The 17,500-nt window shown below is 43.4% G+C and overlaps 1 protein-coding gene across 1 annotated transcript in view; it reads right to left on the bottom strand.

Annotated features, from left to right (window-relative positions):
• The window catches only part of LOC103751354 (CUB and sushi domain-containing protein 1), a 144,169-nt gene that overhangs the window by 1,323 nt on the left and 125,346 nt on the right, over positions 1 to 17,500 (bottom strand). Inside the window, exons 25-30 of the mRNA XM_008854744.1 lie at positions 16,207 to 16,251; positions 13,132 to 13,293; positions 10,669 to 10,781; positions 9,778 to 9,865; positions 5,731 to 5,863; positions 1 to 1,875 (exon numbers count right to left, since the gene is read on the bottom strand). The exon at positions 1 to 1,875 is cut by the window's left edge and continues 1,323 nt beyond it. Coding sequence (XP_008852966.1) covers positions 1,716 to 1,875; positions 5,731 to 5,863; positions 9,778 to 9,865; positions 10,669 to 10,781; positions 13,132 to 13,293; positions 16,207 to 16,251 — 701 coding nt within the window. The 3' untranslated portion in view covers positions 1 to 1,715. The remainder of the gene's footprint in view (positions 1,876 to 5,730; positions 5,864 to 9,777; positions 9,866 to 10,668; positions 10,782 to 13,131; positions 13,294 to 16,206; positions 16,252 to 17,500) is intronic.

Raw genomic sequence — 17,500 nt, 5'->3', positions numbered from 1 at the left:
GAGGTCTGAGGAGCCCTCAGAACACAGACTTCCAAAGTAGTGAGCTGTTAGCTCAAGGCTCCTTTCAGCTGCTCACGGGGAAGTCCTGCATCAAAACATCAAGCAGACAGATGCTTCTGTCTCAAAGCTAGGGGTGACTGTGGTCAGACAGCAAACAGAAGGCCAGCGTGGCACCCTGACATCTGTTAATCTGGGCTATGCAAAGGGGTAGTTCTCACCATGTGGACTATGTATGAAACATCAAATAATAAAATAAGCATTATCTTTCCAAAAATACTTTTATCAAACAAATATAAACAAAAATAAACATGATCTTCACTTTGACTCTTACAGACATGTCCCTTCTTCCCTCCAGGCTGTTAATTTCATCCTTGTCGGAGCTCGTGACCTATCTTATTTATACTGTAATGGATAGTCTATCAATAAGGAATTTTGGACTTGAAAATCACTGCAATGATTTTTCTGCAAGGAACTTTAAAGCATGAAAAGAAAGGCGATTAATCCGTAAAGCAGATCATCATGAAGATATGCAGGATCCCTCCTTCCCAGGAAAGGCCTGCCCTTCTGATTATAAACAGCTTCCTCTGAGTCTTTCAATGTAGTATCAATCAGAGGGTGATGTGACAGAGCCAAGTAGATAACGATGCGGAAGGGAAGACTGTGCTGTGAGCTGAGACTCACACCTTCATGAGCTACCTAAAATAAATTACTATTCACATCTGTACATGGAAAATAGAAATTGCTAGAAATCCCTGCTATTGATTAGAGTGGAATAGACATGACTAATACGGGGAGAAAACATAGGAAATAAAAGGCCTCCTTTTAAGCATTGGACATCTACAATGAATTCAACACATAAATGTAGCTAAAAAAAACCAATACTCTATTCCCTTTTAAAAATCTATGCCGTATCAGGATTCTTTACCTCATTCCAACCCAACTGATGTGGGATGTTTAGCTTGACGATACAATATGAAAAAATGCTTATGTACAATGGAGCGTGTCTATAAACCCTGTGTAAATAGTTTATTTTTTAAATCAGACTCTTAGTCGGTTGTAACATACTAGTGCAAAATGTTGTACATCATAAAATCTGCAACGGAACAGCCGACCTCGAGATACGCAAACATCCCTAGTGATGGGTGCTCAGAGGAGCCCAGAGGTCCTCGGACTTTGTCGTGTCTCAGGCAGGGCAGAGTGAAGCCAGTGTACGTAAGGAGTGTGCATTTTCCAGAAGATTTCTTCAGGAAGGCTTTTCCTTTGTAGAATATTCAAGTCCAGGGGGGTTAAAAAGTAAAGGAATTAAAAAAACAGAAAAGAACACATATTAAGTTGTTACCATTTTGTCACCGCACCAGAAAGACACATCCATGTGCTCAGAAGACTACATCGAAGGCATCCAGCCTCACGGAGACACAAAAGTCTGAGGCGTTGAGTACCACGTGTCTGCGGACTCTGCGGACTTCTCGTAGGGTCTCGCTTTCCAGCGGATGCAGCCAGGCTTTTGAATCCATTTTTCAGATGAAGATGCTTTTGCAATTTGATCCTCAGAAGTCTTGGCCACGACTGAGAATTTCCCGCTGCGTTATGCCAGCAGACGATGGTCGAGGTTGCTGCAGCAAGGCAAGGGGAGAGGGGGTGGTATATGGCACCGAAGGATTACTGCTTGTCCGTCAGAGGTATGGCTATGGATCGGTCCTATGGGGCACTGAGGGCTATACCACTGTACACACTGTGTTCAGAGTCGTGTCAAACCGCACAGCCTTGGCCTCTGTGGGCTTTAAGTTTGTATCATACATGGGGTTTTCAAAGGAAGCTTGTCCATTGCTAGTCTCGTGCCCAGCATAGCCATTGTACTGAACTTTTGGTCTTGTTCTGAAGGGAAGAGAGAGCAGGTAAGGTTAGAGCCCTGACCACAATGGGATCACACCCCACTGGATCCCACCCTCCGCTTCCTCAGGGCAGCAGGTAATCCTGCAAGATAGCAGAGGGGCAGAGCACACCTGCCACCTCACCCCAGCTGAGACTCTGGAAAATTGGTGGCTGGGATTATGAAGAAAGTTGAAACACGGAAACAATTTCCAAAATCAAAGAACTCGCTGTGCTTTGAATGAATGCGCTTGGGAACTGGGGAGTTCTCCTGGCTGCAGTCAGGGAGATGTATGGTCTGGAGATCCATCTGTTATCACCAGTGAGTGGTAAGACGTTGGCTAAGCCTCTGCAGTCTTTATTACCTTGTGAAATTGATGCTTATCCAGCGATCCCCACCCAAACCTTAAGTGATCACCATCACCAGCATTCACTGAAAGCTAGCTAGTTTTGCAATGTAATTTTTTTCTCAGGCTGGTTAAAAAAATGAGCCCCTTTATTAAAATGAACCTGTACTCATAATTAAAATGTTTTCAGGCTTTGTGGTTAAAGGAAATCGTCTATGCTCAATTCATGCTTAGAAGATTAGAGGATTTTTAGGTTGAGAATATCTAAATATGGGGCTAGGGAGATGGCTAAGTCAGTAAAGGGCTTACTTCATAGGCATGGGGACATGAATTCAAACCCTACCACCCACAGAAAAAAGTGAGATGCAGCCACACACCTCTGTGACCGCAGCACTGAGGAGGTGGATGGGCTGGGGAGTCAGCCTAGCCCAACTGGAGAGAGCTCCGATTCAGTGAGATGTTGTGTCTCAAAAAATTACGTGAAGAACAAAAGACCAGTACAGCCAGTATAAGCCTCTGGCCTGAACACACACACACACACACACACACACACACACACACACAGAGCACACACACACACACACACACACACGTGTGTGTGTGCAAATAACAGACACTAAAGAAGGAAGGAAAGGAAAGAAAGGAGGGACGGAGGGAGGGAGGGATGGAGGGAGGGAGGACCTAACTATATCTGGCCAGCACTCCCCCTTATCTCAGAATAAAACACATGAGAAAACGCTCATGTGGTCACAACACGGGCAGAAGTATCACTTGAGAACACATGTAAAGAAACATTCTCTGGTGTGATTTCTTGACTTTTCATGTATTCATTAACCAAATGACATGCAGAAAGCATGTGATTCTCAGAAAATGGGTGTCTGTCACAGAATCTCACTCCATTAACACTGAATTTGGGAAATGTTGAGCCGCACAAGTCAGCAAAGAAATTCTACCCATCGTTAATGGGCTGGAGGCCTGGCTGGCGTTGGTCACTTGAACCCAGTGTGGTCCTGCTTCCTGCATAGGAGGAGGAGGAGATGCAGCCAGAGGCTGGAGAAGTCTCAGTGAGGCAGGCTGTGTCAGGACCAGGGATCTGACCGAGGATCGTTTTCCACTATACAAGGAGGGAAAGGGACTCCAGGTCTTCTGCCCAGCCACCTCATTAAGGAATGTTTCTACTTGCTGGACCTGAAAAGTCAGGGCAGAGGACCCTCGGAAGAAAGTCACCGAGTGAAGGGCTGGGCTTCTGGCTTTCCACATTTTTGCTTTGCAAAAGGTTCCTTGTGCCCATATGGCAGAGAAGCATTCACAGATCTATGCAACACAGGGGCTCCATGGTGAGTCAGAGAGGAGAGCGGCTCTCTGCACGCTGTGCAGTGCTCTGCTTCCTGAAGATTGGGGTAAGGGGCTATCACAATGAAACTGAAGGTCATACTCACTAGAAGAGGCAGCTCATCATGTCCCTGCTAGCTGATGCTTCTGCATGTGGGCAGAGGCACCCGAATACTGAGCTTCTGCAGGAAGCTCCTGGGTTTACAGACTGAAGCAATGATATTCTGTAATGCCCCATGCAAACCCATTTCAGAATTCAGATATAATCAGATCTCATTTAAGTCTACAGAGGCTGCCAAAGACAGGGGACACTGACTTACAGGGAGGTTTGCCTCCTCTCAGAGGCACACAGAGGCCTCACTCTCTGCCACATGGAAACTGCCCAGCTGAGATCAAGACTAAGAGAAGGTCAGAGGCTCCTGACTTACCTGACAGGGTCAAAAGGTGGGGGAACTGCTCTGTCCTGTCCTGGGGTGAGGATTACAAGGATGGGTGTGAATGTGAGGAGCAAGACCCTGCTGATGCTGTCAACGTAAGAATGGGATTCTACCTAGAGAGCTTTGAGGGAAGATGCACACTTCCTGTCAGGACATGAGTCATAGACTGTCCGTATATTCATTATCAGTGCATCTATATCCATTAACTTCTAAATCTGGGAAGAATGGAGAAGACTCCCAGGGCCCGTGAGCATAGACTGGTTCTTTCTTCCAAATAAATAATAATAAAGCAGTTATATGTCTGAGATTTCTTTCATTTGGTTGTGTTTGTTTGTTTGTTCCGAGACAGGGTCTTTACTGTGTGATCCTGACCAGGCTGGAATTTGCTGTATAGACCACTCTGGCCTTGAACACACAAAGATCCACCTGCCTCTGCCTTTCAAGTGCTGGGATTAAAGGTGTGCACCAGGTCCACGTCCAGCCAAACATTCATTCATTCATTTAGGGAGGAAAGGTGGAGCACTTCTATGGGAGGACTGGTTGCTGGAGTCAGTTCTTTCTATCATGTGGGTTCTGGAATCAAATCCAGGTTGTCAGCATTTGCAGCAAGCACCTTTACCCACTGAGCCATCTCATTGGCCTGTTGGCCTGTTTTTAAAGTTAGAATATAGCCAAGCAAAGACATACCTGCAAGCCAGTAATGAAACATGAGCTTGAAGCAATACTCATCTTACAATCTTTTTATAAAGCAATCCCCTCACTTCAGTTTTGTTTTGTAACCAAGATTAAGTGAATGTATGTCAATTATATAAACAAGCATTTGACATACCTGACAAGCATTAACCTTATTCCTGGGGATCATAAAGTTGTGATAGTTGTAGGGAACACTACTGTTCAAAATAGTATTGTAGACTGATTGACATATAATAAACTTTTACAAAAATACATTATCCACATGGAAAGAATGCACATGAGGACTTTCAGTTCTCCAGAACTTTTGTTTGTTTGTTTTAGATAGTCTCCTGTAGCCCAGGCTGGCCACAAACTCTAGGTAGCTGAAGATGACTGTGTACTTGTGATCCAACTGCCTCTACCTCCTGAATGCTAGGATTGTAAGTATGCAGTAAGAACGGAACCCAGGGCCTTGTATACGCTACACAAACTCTGTCAACTGAGCTACATTCCTAGCCTGTCCATAACCTTAAACAATATTTTGTATGTGTGCACGTTAACCCCAAGGAAAGGGGCTTGTTTATTCATTCTCCTTATTCCTAAACACTTCAAGTTAACAGGTATGAGAGCATCTTTCAAGGAGTGGAGCATAGACTGCTCATGCACATGAAGACTCAGTTTTTAAGTTGTTGAAGGAAGCAATGTAATATATAAACCTAAGAATCGTGGAGCAGAAAGGACCATAGAAACCATTCGTCTGCACCTTCTACCGGGAGGCTGATACCATCCCAAGGCTCTGATGCTCTGGGCTAGCCTGGTCATTTGTTCCTTTAAAGCTAACTACTTAGATATGTCCTGTTGACAAAACACAACAAATCAAATAAAGAAGAACAAAATAAAGTCGATTATCAACCAGGAAAACTTGGAAGCGAAGTATTCCTACATAAGAAAGAATTTTGGCATTTTTCAGTGCTAGTTGCATGGTGATAAAATACATGAACATGTGAGTTCAAGTGTATGCCTGCTGTTACTTAAAACAACATGTTACACTGAGAACTGAGCTTCTGCAGTACCTGTGTTTGTAGAGGTAAAATGCAAAACCTGACAGAATGAGGGCGAAGAAAGGAACCAAGATGGCGGCCGCCACAGAGCCGCTGCTGGTGCCCTGGTAATGGTTCGAAGGATCTGGATCAGAGACTGAAGGATCTAGAAGATAAAAGGAATTTGAATTTGAAAGAACTGCAGAATGCTTAAACAGAGCAATATCTACCATTCATCTTCAGGATGAATACAAGAAGCAGAGGATTCCGTCCCACAGGGAATCGACTCAGTACGCCTCCCTGAAGATGACTGTCAGGTTCCCTTCTGTGCGATTTCCCTGTCACAAGCATTATATGTAAATGAAACCCTCTAGATTTTTCAGCAAGCATCATGCCTCACGGGCTACCCCTGTCATACTGGGTATCTGTATCTTATTCCTTTCTGATGGTGAATGTCATCGATTGTGGGGATACATTCCATGCTCCTTATTTGCTAGGTGATGGATTATTTGGATAGTTTCCTTTCAGACACATCTTAGGCAGGTGTGTACATGAACCGGCATCAGATCTGACTGTACGAGTAGGGATGGAAGTCCTGTGCCTGTAGTCACTTTATGTTTGACTCTGCTGAACTATAATCTGCTTCCAGGACAGCTGCATCATTTCGTGTTTTACTGGTGACGTATGACCTCCAATTCCTCCACCTCTTTGGCAACACTGAATTTATTTTCTTATCTCAGCTGTAATAGAGGCTGCAAAGTGGTGTCTCCATGTAGTATTGATTGATAGCTACCAATTAACTAATCCTGTTTGTGATGGCTGCTCTGTTCTCAGCTTGGTGAGATCTAGAATCACCTGCAAGGTGAGCCTCTGGGCAGGCTGTGGGGAATTACCTTGATTGCTTTAATTGAGATAGGAAGACATGCCGCTTGGGAGTGGTGCCCTCCCTGCCTGGGATCCTAGACTGTAAAAGTGGAGAAAAGGAACTTAGCAGTGGCCTTAGTTTACTCCTCTCTGTTTTTCGGTTGTGCATGAGGTGTGATCAGTTTCCTTGAGATCCTGCAGCTGAGCCGTCCCACCATGATGGACGGCGGCCTGAACTGGAAAAGCTGGTCACAGCGCTCTCTTAAACTGTTTCTATCAGAGTATTTTATCACAGCAACAGGGAAAGACAATGTTCAACAACTTCTTGGGTTTGTTATCTCTGAGTCTATAATCTGAACAACTTGTACTCAAACCCTACGTTGTTGGCTCGGTCATTAGTGTTTGTGATATGGAGCTATGAATCCTTTATGCATTCTAGATACAAGAAAATTAGGTTTGTAGTATTTATAGATTTCCTCTCGTTTTCTGTGTGTTGGAGAATCATTCATTTTTCATGTGGAAACCAATTCATGCTGTTTCCTGTGGAAGTTGCTATGTTAGAGTTGTCTTTCAGATTAACTTACTTCAGTACGCATTCAACCATAATCACTTTATTTGGTTTATCTACTGACTGGATACAATTAGGAGGTTGTTATTTTTATACACAAAAAATAGGTTTTATTCATCAATCTTAAATGAGTGATGGTTGCTGAGGCATTGCTAAAACACAGGCTTTTCTAATTAGTTGAATGGGAGACTCACTTGGGATCCAAATTATTTTCTAACGCAAATTGTTTTTGCTGACAATAAGGTTATCCTTACAGAAGAATAAAGATTACTTGTCAATGCAAGCTGTTATTTTGTTCCATTAAAAAGGAATTTGGTAATGTGAAGAAAATTTGCTACACTTAAGGATAGCTTCTATCATTTCACTGGATGTATAAAACCTGACATCCACAGGGCCTCTTGCACAGCTCACTGACACTAACGTGTCTGACTGTTGAGCCACTGTGGGAATGGAAAGGAAAGGGAACAGGGAGGCTGGGATTTGGCCTAGAGCAAGATTAAAACAGGACCCATGATGAATGTGAGTATAGAGCGCTCGCTGTATTCAATTAACTCCAGATAATGTAACCCAGTTTGAAATATCATCTCAGCTTTTGCTGACACCAATTTAAAGTTCTTCTCTTTAAGATACTGAATGTGGAATGGTGGAAAGAGTGTGTTATGATGGCTTGTCCTTTCTAAGCCTGGTTCTCCTCCCATACAGTAATGCACAAGTTGGCCCCCTTTGCAGCCCCTGGGGATCTGGACGATGGCCTGTGAGTGCTCCCAGAAGCAACAGTCATCACCGTGGAACTCCACACTCACTTCCTCCTCATGGGGACGCTGGCATCAAAGCTTGCACAGCAACATTACTCTCCAACGAGGTAATGACAAATGGCAGTTAGTAAAGCAATTCGTATTGTTCAGGGGGTACAATGCTAATCTCATTTCAAAAGTTCCTCTCAGCTTCCGTGTTGGTAGACATGAGCAGGATGTCCATGTGGGCAGAATTTACATGCACACAAAGCAAGCGTTGGCAGTGCCTCTTAACATAACAACCAGCGTGTTTGTGTCTGTACTGAATTTTCAGACATGACTCAAGAATGTTAGGCCTCATCCTACATTACGAAAACTGCAAGCAGGTGTGAGGAGAACGGACGACTTCCTGCTTGCAGGTTCCTTTTTAATGGCTCAGGAAAACAGTCGTATGATAGAGAAGGGTAAACAGGAGGAAAGAGAGCCTCATGCCTAGAACGTGTGTGAGCATGTCTGTCAGGAGCATCTCCCACCTCCAACAGTCAGAGCTCATTCCCTGAAGGAAATTCATTGAGAAAGATGCTTCCTGTTCAATGCACTATAATTTGTTGCATAAAATTAACATTGAAGCAATCCCTTCACGACACATGTCCAGGTTATTTCTTAAAGCTGTTTTTTGTGTCTTTTTTACTTTTTTTGGATACTTATTTATTATTTAATTTTTATGAGACAGGGTATTGATATATAGCCTAAGCTGTCTTGGAACTTTCTATGTAGACCAGGCTGGACTTGAACTCACAGAGTTCTGCCTGCCTCTGCCTCCCAACCACTGGGATTAAAGGCATGAGCCACCCATGCCAAGTTGCTTCTCTCTCTGTTTTGGCACTACTGGGGACTAAACCTAGGGCCTTGTCCGCGTTGGAAAAATGCTCCTATCACTCAGCTACAGGCCTGTACAGGTTATTTATAAATTTTGAAAATATTCTTGATTGATACAAAGCAAAGCTTTTTAAAGAACAGTTCTTACACTTGCACAGTTACAAATTTTACAGGGATTTGTTGGGCAAAAGAGGACTGCTGAGTTAAATATCCACTCACCTGTTCACTAAAGTCACACATTTGGTGCCTACCCTGTCAACATTTAAACAGAAATCCTTTGCCAACTAAAAACCATATTGCATTGTTATTTTACACAGCTGCCCATTTTTTAAGATCTTTCATAGACAGGCTAGCCACTTTTGATTTTGTTTTGTGTTGTGTTTTGTGTTTTGGAGACAGCATCTCCCTGTGGTCCCAGCTGACATGGAACTGGCTATTTAGAACAGGCTAGCCTCAATCTCACAGAAATTCTCCTGCCTCTGCCTCCCAAGTGCTGAAGCCTGGGATTAAAGGGTGTGACACTACACCCCGCCTAATTGTTTTTAACTACTTTTATTTTCCTTTCTTCCTTTTCACCTATTTTAAATTTATTTATTATCATTTTGTGTATGAGTGTATTGCCTGCATGTATGTAAGTACACCTGTGTTGTGTAAAGCCCATAGAGGTCAGAAGAGGGCATCAGATTCCCTGGAATTGAAGTTACAGATGGTTGTTAGCCACCATCTGGATCTAGGAATCGATCCAAGATCTTCTGCAACAACAGCCAGTGCTCTTAACCACTGAGTAATCACCTGTTTTAAAAGTGTTTCTTGATGTGGTAATGATATTAATTACATATCTGTTATTTTATGGCATTATTTTTAGGATTTTTTTTTGTCTGTGTCTGCTTTTCAAGAGAACCTGGTTTAATCCAGTTCTAAGATCTGATCCCTTCCATTGCTTCTGTCTGTCTTTCGTCATTTTCCTGTTTCTTCTCAGTGGGATCATTTGGCGGCTCAGCTGATCTTTGTTTTACAAACGTTTGGTGCCTTTACCTTGTCTTTCCAGCTTGAACTTCCCAAAGTCTTTTCCATGTACGCCACCTTGAAAGGAGAACCCTCCCCTCTCAAGTCCTGAGGACACCTGATGGGCAGGGGACAGAGGAACATTGTTTAAGAAGGAATGAAGGAACTCAACTTTACCCAAGTCTAACTGTGACAGCCCAGATTTGGATATCACATGTCTAATATTTACTTTTCCCAAATTCTTTATGTGGCATGGTTTCATTCTTGAAATTGTAAAATTAACAGAGTTAAGTAAACAAAGAACAGTCTAGAGTTAAGTTTCTAGCAACACAGAACAGTCATGACCTCTTTTGATTCCCAATGTGATCATGTTTCACTCCTTTACATGGAAGCTACCCTCCCTGAGGGTATGACCATGAGTTAACTAAGCACTACTCCAGTTATGTGAATTCCCTTTGGTGAGCTGTTTTCTGGGATGCATCCTGGGGTGGTGTTTCCTTGTGAGACAGTGAATCGGAACACAAGTGTCTAGCTTGCAAAGGACAGCAAGCGAAACATGGCAGCTCTTGGGGAGCCAACTGGAACTTTCTGAGCATTTACCAGATGGTCTTGGAACGTCTCTGCTTGTCCCACTCTGATGGTGTGAGGCTATGGTATTACCAGGGCACAACCTGGGCTGATCACCGTCCATCGTCAGCAATAATAATGCCTTCACTATGAACCAACTAATTTATCATTTCAGAAACTTTGTTGTTGTTATTACCAAATGATGGGGCATTGTTGCCATGCAATTGCTAAGTTCCTGAGGGACAGGCCTGGTCTCCCTTGCCCAGAGTCCTCAGAAGACCATGTATTCCTCTGCCCAGACCTGGAACTGAGGGAACTCCATGCAAAGTGGGAAACCCCATGGCGAGTACTTACATAACCATCCAGTCCCCAGTTGTCATTTTCGAACTTGCTTACAAAAATATCTGCTGGGCCTTTGATATGAAAAGCTTTCAAAAGTAGGTGGGCCTCCTCTTTCTTGTAGACTCCTGATAAAACATCAGAGTTGTCAGCCCTCCGTTCAGGAAGTCAGTGACTCAGCTATTTACCCATTAGATGAGGAACAGGTACAGTGGGGATCAAGCCACAGATGGGAGAACATTCAAACACACGTTTTATTTTAAGATTGAGTCTCAGCACTTTCTCCTCTGGAAAACCATTTCTTGACATGGTTCTTGAATGAATTTCTCTCAAATAGATATAACTCACTCCATTAAACTCAATCTATTATCCCATCAAAAGAATAAAATTAATATGCATTCAGTTCTGTTGATAGGAAGAGCCCACATTCTCACCCATACTTTATTTGCTTCTGAACACAGGACAATGTAGGGAAAGTAGAACAAAATGCTAATCAAAACGGAGCTATATGTGGAGATGACTTGCACCATCCATAGGAAAAGAACCTCCTGGTGGGGAGCATAGGAGGACAGCACAGAGATGTGTGCAGAGTGACCAGCTGCACTGTGCACAGGAATGACCCAAGTGCTGCCCAGAGAGCTACAGGAGGTGAAAATGGGGGATACCTTGCACCTGCAATTAGGGTCCTTCCAAGAAAGGAAATAAGTGAATATGCAAACCACATCTATTAGGCAAATAGTGTTGAACCTGTCATGTTCCTCAAGCAGAGAGGACACAGGGTTCAGAATCATCATGCAAAAGTCCCACAGGAAACGCAAGTCATTAGAGAAGCAAATCCTTTCTTTCTAGGAGTGGGCTCCATCAGCAGATGCCAGGCAGGAACCTGAGCCCCCTTCTGTGCAGTGTCTTTACCACCACAGGCAGCTAGCTCAGTGATCTCTGTCCGTGCACTTAACCTCTAAAGCTTGTAGCCACTTCTGTGTGCTGCAAGGGAGATTGCAAAATCTATCTTGATGAGATTTTCATGATGAAAGTGCTCCCTTTCTTCTACTGGTCATTCCTTCAGCTGTCCCACTGTGGGAAGTCTGTGTGTTCCTAGGATTCAAACACCACCTAGATCCAGATCATGGCCTTCCTGACACTAGACTGTAGAGACTAAGGGCTAAATTCTTTTGGAGCATTCCCCTTTCTGGCCAACGAGCCCCTGGAATCCCTCTGTCTCCAACGTCAATGCTAGATTAAAAACACACACCACTATGTTGAGCTTTTACATGGATGCTGGGGATCTTCTAAGGAATTCAAATGTTCAAAAGTTCCTTAATTTATTCTATACATGATGAATTTTAGGAACCCTATCTAAATCATTCACTTGATCACAGGTGCTCTGTGTAAGGGAACATGTGCCAGTGGGTGTGGGTCCATAAACACACCCCCACCTCCATCTACGAACAGGACACTGTGCTTCCCTAACCTAGGCATGCACCCTATTTTGTGATGTGTCCCCACCCAAGGATTCAAGGGAGAGCATTATGGGGAGAAGAGTGGGGGCTTGACTTGTTGTTCCCCAAAGAAGAATCATCTGATGGTCTACTAATGAGAACCTTGGAGAGGGTGGGATCTGTGGTTTATTGGCATTCGGACTTAGGACTGCTTCTTCGAAGTCATTCAAGAGAATCTTGGGCTTTACAAGTTGATACAGGAAAAATAATGTCATTATAAGAAATGGGGTAATTAAAAATACCACTAGAAGTTAGGCATGGTGGCTCATGTCTATAACCTCAGCACAGGGGAGTCTGAGGCTGAAGGATCACTGCCTGTTCAAGGCTAGCCTGGTCTATGTCATGAGGTATATGGAAGCCATGTCTTAACACTATCTGAATCAATCCCCCCTCAAACTATCACTAGATGTGCACATGATGGTAACTGTGCTTATCAGTTACTGGCCTGGGCTGAGATTAGACAGCTGAGCTCAAAGCCTCCCTCAGTCCGTTGCTCAACAGGGCTTGTCCTCAGAGTGTCTGTCTCTCTTTCTAGCTCTTTCTCTTTCTAAGCTAATTTTTCTTTAAAAGGCATAGGATAAGAGTTCGTACACCACAGCATCTATGTTGAAATGAAAAGGGTATCATATATACAGTGTTTAAAGCATATTTGACATATAAATCAGAGCTGCCCTTTTGCTGATGTCATCTTACTAATTTGGGAGCATGTGAGTCAAGAGCCAAGAGAGCGAAACAATTTAATCTGGAGCCAGGCAGCTCCGGCTGTAAATGGCAAGTTCGTCATTTAATATGCCGTGCACATAACGCTTAAAAAAATGCACTTTTCTGTGTTAGTTCCACAATCTTTAGAAAGAAGAGCGAACAGGAACAGACTGTGGTTATGAGCACTCTAAGAAGACTCAGTGCGGGCCAGGTGACGCCGGCACCACCTTTAGCAAGAGCCACACCCGTGAGTGCCATGAAACATCACATCACATACCTGTCAGCTCTATCTGCACTTGGGAGGCTGCAGTGAAGGTCGCGTTCACCTTGCTGCACGTCGCGTTGAACCAATCAACGGTGAGAGTCGCTGGCTGTCTTTTTCCTAAATATTCATAATATCCCTTCCACACGGAATTGACGAAAAACACATCAGAAGGAACTGTGGGGAAGAGGGGACAGGCCAGCGTTAACACACAGACAGGAGTCTAGACATTTTTAAGCACAGAAGGCCTTCAACTGCCCAGTGAGAGAGCACAGCTAAGGGCACTGTGACGTTGAGGAGGACCCGGGGCGCTGCCCCTCAGTGTGTGCACAACTCAGAAGGGGTGAGGAGACCGAGGGTGGGGCAGGCCTGGGGACTCACTGTCTGTTGGGAGGTGGTTGAACAGCGTGGGCATGCTGATTTCATTAGACATGGCAGGGCTGGAGAATTCCACAAATTGATTCGACTGCGTTGTTAGTTTTATCATGCCCAGTGGGAAATGTGCTCAGCCGAGGCCTGTCTCCCCAGTGCTATACCACAGTTGCCCAGGTCTGCTCACAGAAAACCAAGTTGGTGGGGAAGACGTGACATGGCCCTCCATCACAGTCCATCTCCACGACCTGGTACCTCCAAGCACAAGGTGGTGCCAGGCTTATGAAGGCAGATGGCCTTCATCCCAGGAAAGCCACTTGGCAAGGGCAAGCAGCCCCTCTCTAACCCATCTCTCCTATGCTATCTACATCTACTTCTGTGGGGCAAATAGCCTAGAATTAGTAAATACGGACGCTACAATCATCTCAACTGTCCATTTTGGGTATGCTCCTTAAATTGCAGGCATGAAAGACAGAGGGTCCTTTGAAAATAAAATTTCTCTACCACAGGAACACACACAAAGGGAGTTGAGATATATTCTTTAATTCTCAGGGTTTAGTAATCATATTAAACTTATTTTTCGTACCCCTGGTAGTAGTCATATATAAAATCCTGACATTTTGATAATCTAATATTGATAATATGAAATTGAACAGTGCAACTCCCCGTAAATTCACATCAGGCAGAATCCACTGTGGAGAACAGGCATCACAGCACACGGTTGGAGCTGTTGGGTAGAAATATTCATTTCTGTGTAAAATATATAATTTTTAGCAAGCCCAATGAAATGACAGAGGTGAGGTCATAGGTGCAACTGTGCCCACATCCATGTCCTGTCTTCTTTCCTAGTGACTATTTTTCCATTTCACTAAACAGGCATAGCCAGCAGAACCCAGACTAGCCAAGGAATCCTTAACAGAGAACTGCGTTTGGTGGCTTCCTGCAGCTTTGGGTAGACCCAGCTAACCATTAAAAGAGAATGGAATACAAATAACTCAGTTAAAGATGATATATCAACAAAAGTATTTAAGATCCTTATACTCAACAGAAAATATCTATACTTACAAGCAGCCTTAACAGAGAAACCCATTTTAATTGAAAACCCTAAAATACTTTGCTACTAAAATCGGCAGTCCCTACAGTAGCCACTTCCCCTACTGGAATCTGCATACACAGCAGAGGACATCACTGGGTGCGGGCCAGCTCTGAGCCAGTGCTGTGGATGCATCCCCATGATGGGGCTCCCTGGCTGGTAGAGGGGGTGAGAACCAAGGGCCTAACAGCAGCTTGGCTGAACTGAGCTGTGCTCATCAGTCACGGAGATGTCATCCTTTGGGGGCTCTTCTCAATTCATCTCCCTTACTGTTTGCCCTGTGTAGGAGCAAGACAAGGACCCGATAGCAGAGCTGTGTTAGGAGTTACTTCCTTGACCAAGATGCAATTTAACTAGCATTTCCCTTCAGAAAGAAGGACAGAAGGTAAGTTGACATTAATGTTTGCACCTGCAGAAGGTATCTGTAGTTATTTCAACATCTGGAACACAAAATAGGCAAATAAAAATCAAGAGGAAAAAATCATAATAACAATTGCAATGACAAAACTATGGTGTTAGAGAGAGGGCTCAGTGGTTCAGAACACTGGCTGCTCTTGTAGAAGACCCAGGTTTAGTTCCCAGCACCCACATGGCAGCTAAAAACCATCCTTAACTCCTGTTCTAGGGGATCTGACGCCCTCTTCTGGCCTTATATGGAATTGCATGACGCAGATGCACTTACATACATGCAGGTAAAACACGCATACACATAAAATAAAAATAAATTTAAAAAAATTTAAAAACCATATCATGTTTCCTTACACAGGTGTAAATACTACCTTGTAAAGTGTTGAACTTTGTCATTGATTGTAATATTTAAATAAAACAATGAAAACACATTTTTACTCTTCATGTATAGATTGGAGAATTCCCTTAATCCCACTTGTAGGCTATTTCTTCATTTGAGAATTATAGGAGTAGGGTTCTGAATTATCAGCATCATAAATACACTTACAGGTTGATTTTGAAGAAGAGTTTATGTCCAATAAGCCAATAAGGAAAGTACTAGCCAAATAACCTGAAGTATTTAGAAAGGTTGATATTTCTGTGTTTAAAGAAAAAAATAACTTGGGGACACATTATTTATAGAACTAGCACCCAAATTTCCAACATAGATCCACTATGTGGTTGATTTTCAGTGGTGGAAGCTTTCCTTAGGAACAACACGCTGTCTATTGCATTCTCCACATGACACATTCATAAAAGTCCATAACCCACAATCTACAAGACAGAGGATGCCTGAATTATGGAGATACTGGGAAAAAATAGGGCTCCACATTTGAACTGCTCAAATAACAACTTAAGCTGTCAAATGCCTTGTGTGTGCTACTTCCCTTGAGGACAGGGGATAGCAACCCTATTTATAAGGCTCTCCATCATACCACAAGTGGGTCAAAGTGCCCAACGTGTCTTCTAATGAAGCCGTGTGATCACAACAAAGTCTTCCTTTCAATGCTACCACTCCACTAAGAAGCCACGGGGAGAAAGGCATAGAAGTCTGTACAGATGTGGTGCATTCCCATGGACCAATGGATTCAGATTTTAAATTCTAAAAAGTGTTTCATTGTACAGGGTAGAGAACAAATCACTTTGATTGAAAGCTATAGCTGTTCTGGTATACAAACCTGGAGTTTTAGTAACTGTGTCATTAACTTCTCTCACTCCTTTACCTACAAGTAAAAAGACAAATTGTCATTTTCAAAAAACATTTATTTATTTATTTTTGAATCAGGCTGAAAAATGTCAAATCGAAGCGATTGTCCTTTCTCCAGATCTTTTAAATGTACAAGATATAAGTATCGTCTCCACAGACACTTCACACCCAGGTATTTACAGGAGGATTTCCTTGTGTGTGTGGGAAAGCTGAGCTCAGTGGTGAGCCAGTGTTCATGCCTCTAACATGGAGGACCACAGGGAAGGTGCTACAACAGAGAGCCTTGCAAATGAGGGTGGCCAGATGGCTTCCTGACAGCCTCTGAGTGAGCCCCTGAGCGGAACTGCCTCACACCAGAAGGAACCATGCCTCGTTATCCACCCCCCACCAACTCTGTGAAGTTATAAGAGAGTACTGAAGCAAGCTGGGCTGTTTAAATTGGTTGATGTTGGGTTTTTAACCCTCAGCTCCTATAGCTCCAGACCGACCTACAAATTATTTTCTAAATATTTGTACTCATCCGCATCTGTGGGAAATACATCTCAAGAAGCTCTAACTCGAGAAGTAGGAACAAATGGGCACCAAGGCTTTCAAGCTTCAGTTGGAAAGACGGTATTCTGTGAGGTCTGCACACACAGCCAGTGCTCATGGTGCACAGAGCCTGCCCCGGGCCACATGCTGGCTGTGCTGTGCCATCAAATCCAGCCCAGATTTGCTACTCCTGAGCGACTGGAGCACCATGATGCCTCTAAATGTTAATTGTTAAAATTGCTTCTGCAGTTTTTTTTTAAAGTACAACCAGTCACTCATTGAAAAAGTATCATCTTTATAATTGAGCAGGCAAAAAATCGCTTTTCTTTTCTCATTCATAAAATCAAATATTTTCTCATGCTTACAAGACTATTGAGCTGGTTTTGTGAGCTGCTGGTCATCTGTTAGGGCTTAAGTGGTTTTTAAAAGTTGGTATGTTGAGCCGGGTGTGGTGGTGCACGCCTGTAGACCCGGCACTTGGGAGGCGGAGGCAGGGGGATCTCTGTGAGTTCAAGACCAACGTGCTCTACATAGTGAGCTCCAGGCCAGCAGGGGCTACAGGGAGACCCTGTTTCAAAAAGACAAAAATAAATAAATAAATAAACAAATAAATAAATAAATGTGGGTATATTTATTTTTACATGATATCTGCTGAAAATATTTCCCTAGTTCACTCTTTATTTCTATTTTCTTTGTGTTATGTATGGACAATCAATGATTTTTACTGTTTGCAG

The sequence above is a fragment of the Nannospalax galili genome, unplaced genomic scaffold, assembly GCF_000622305.1.
Source record: "Nannospalax galili isolate Female #2095 unplaced genomic scaffold, S.galili_v1.0 scaffold2527, whole genome shotgun sequence".
Lineage (NCBI taxonomy): Eukaryota > Metazoa > Chordata > Mammalia > Rodentia > Spalacidae > Nannospalax > Nannospalax galili.
Note: the sequence above shows the minus strand (reverse complement) of the source record. Positions and strands in the feature narration are given on the sequence as shown.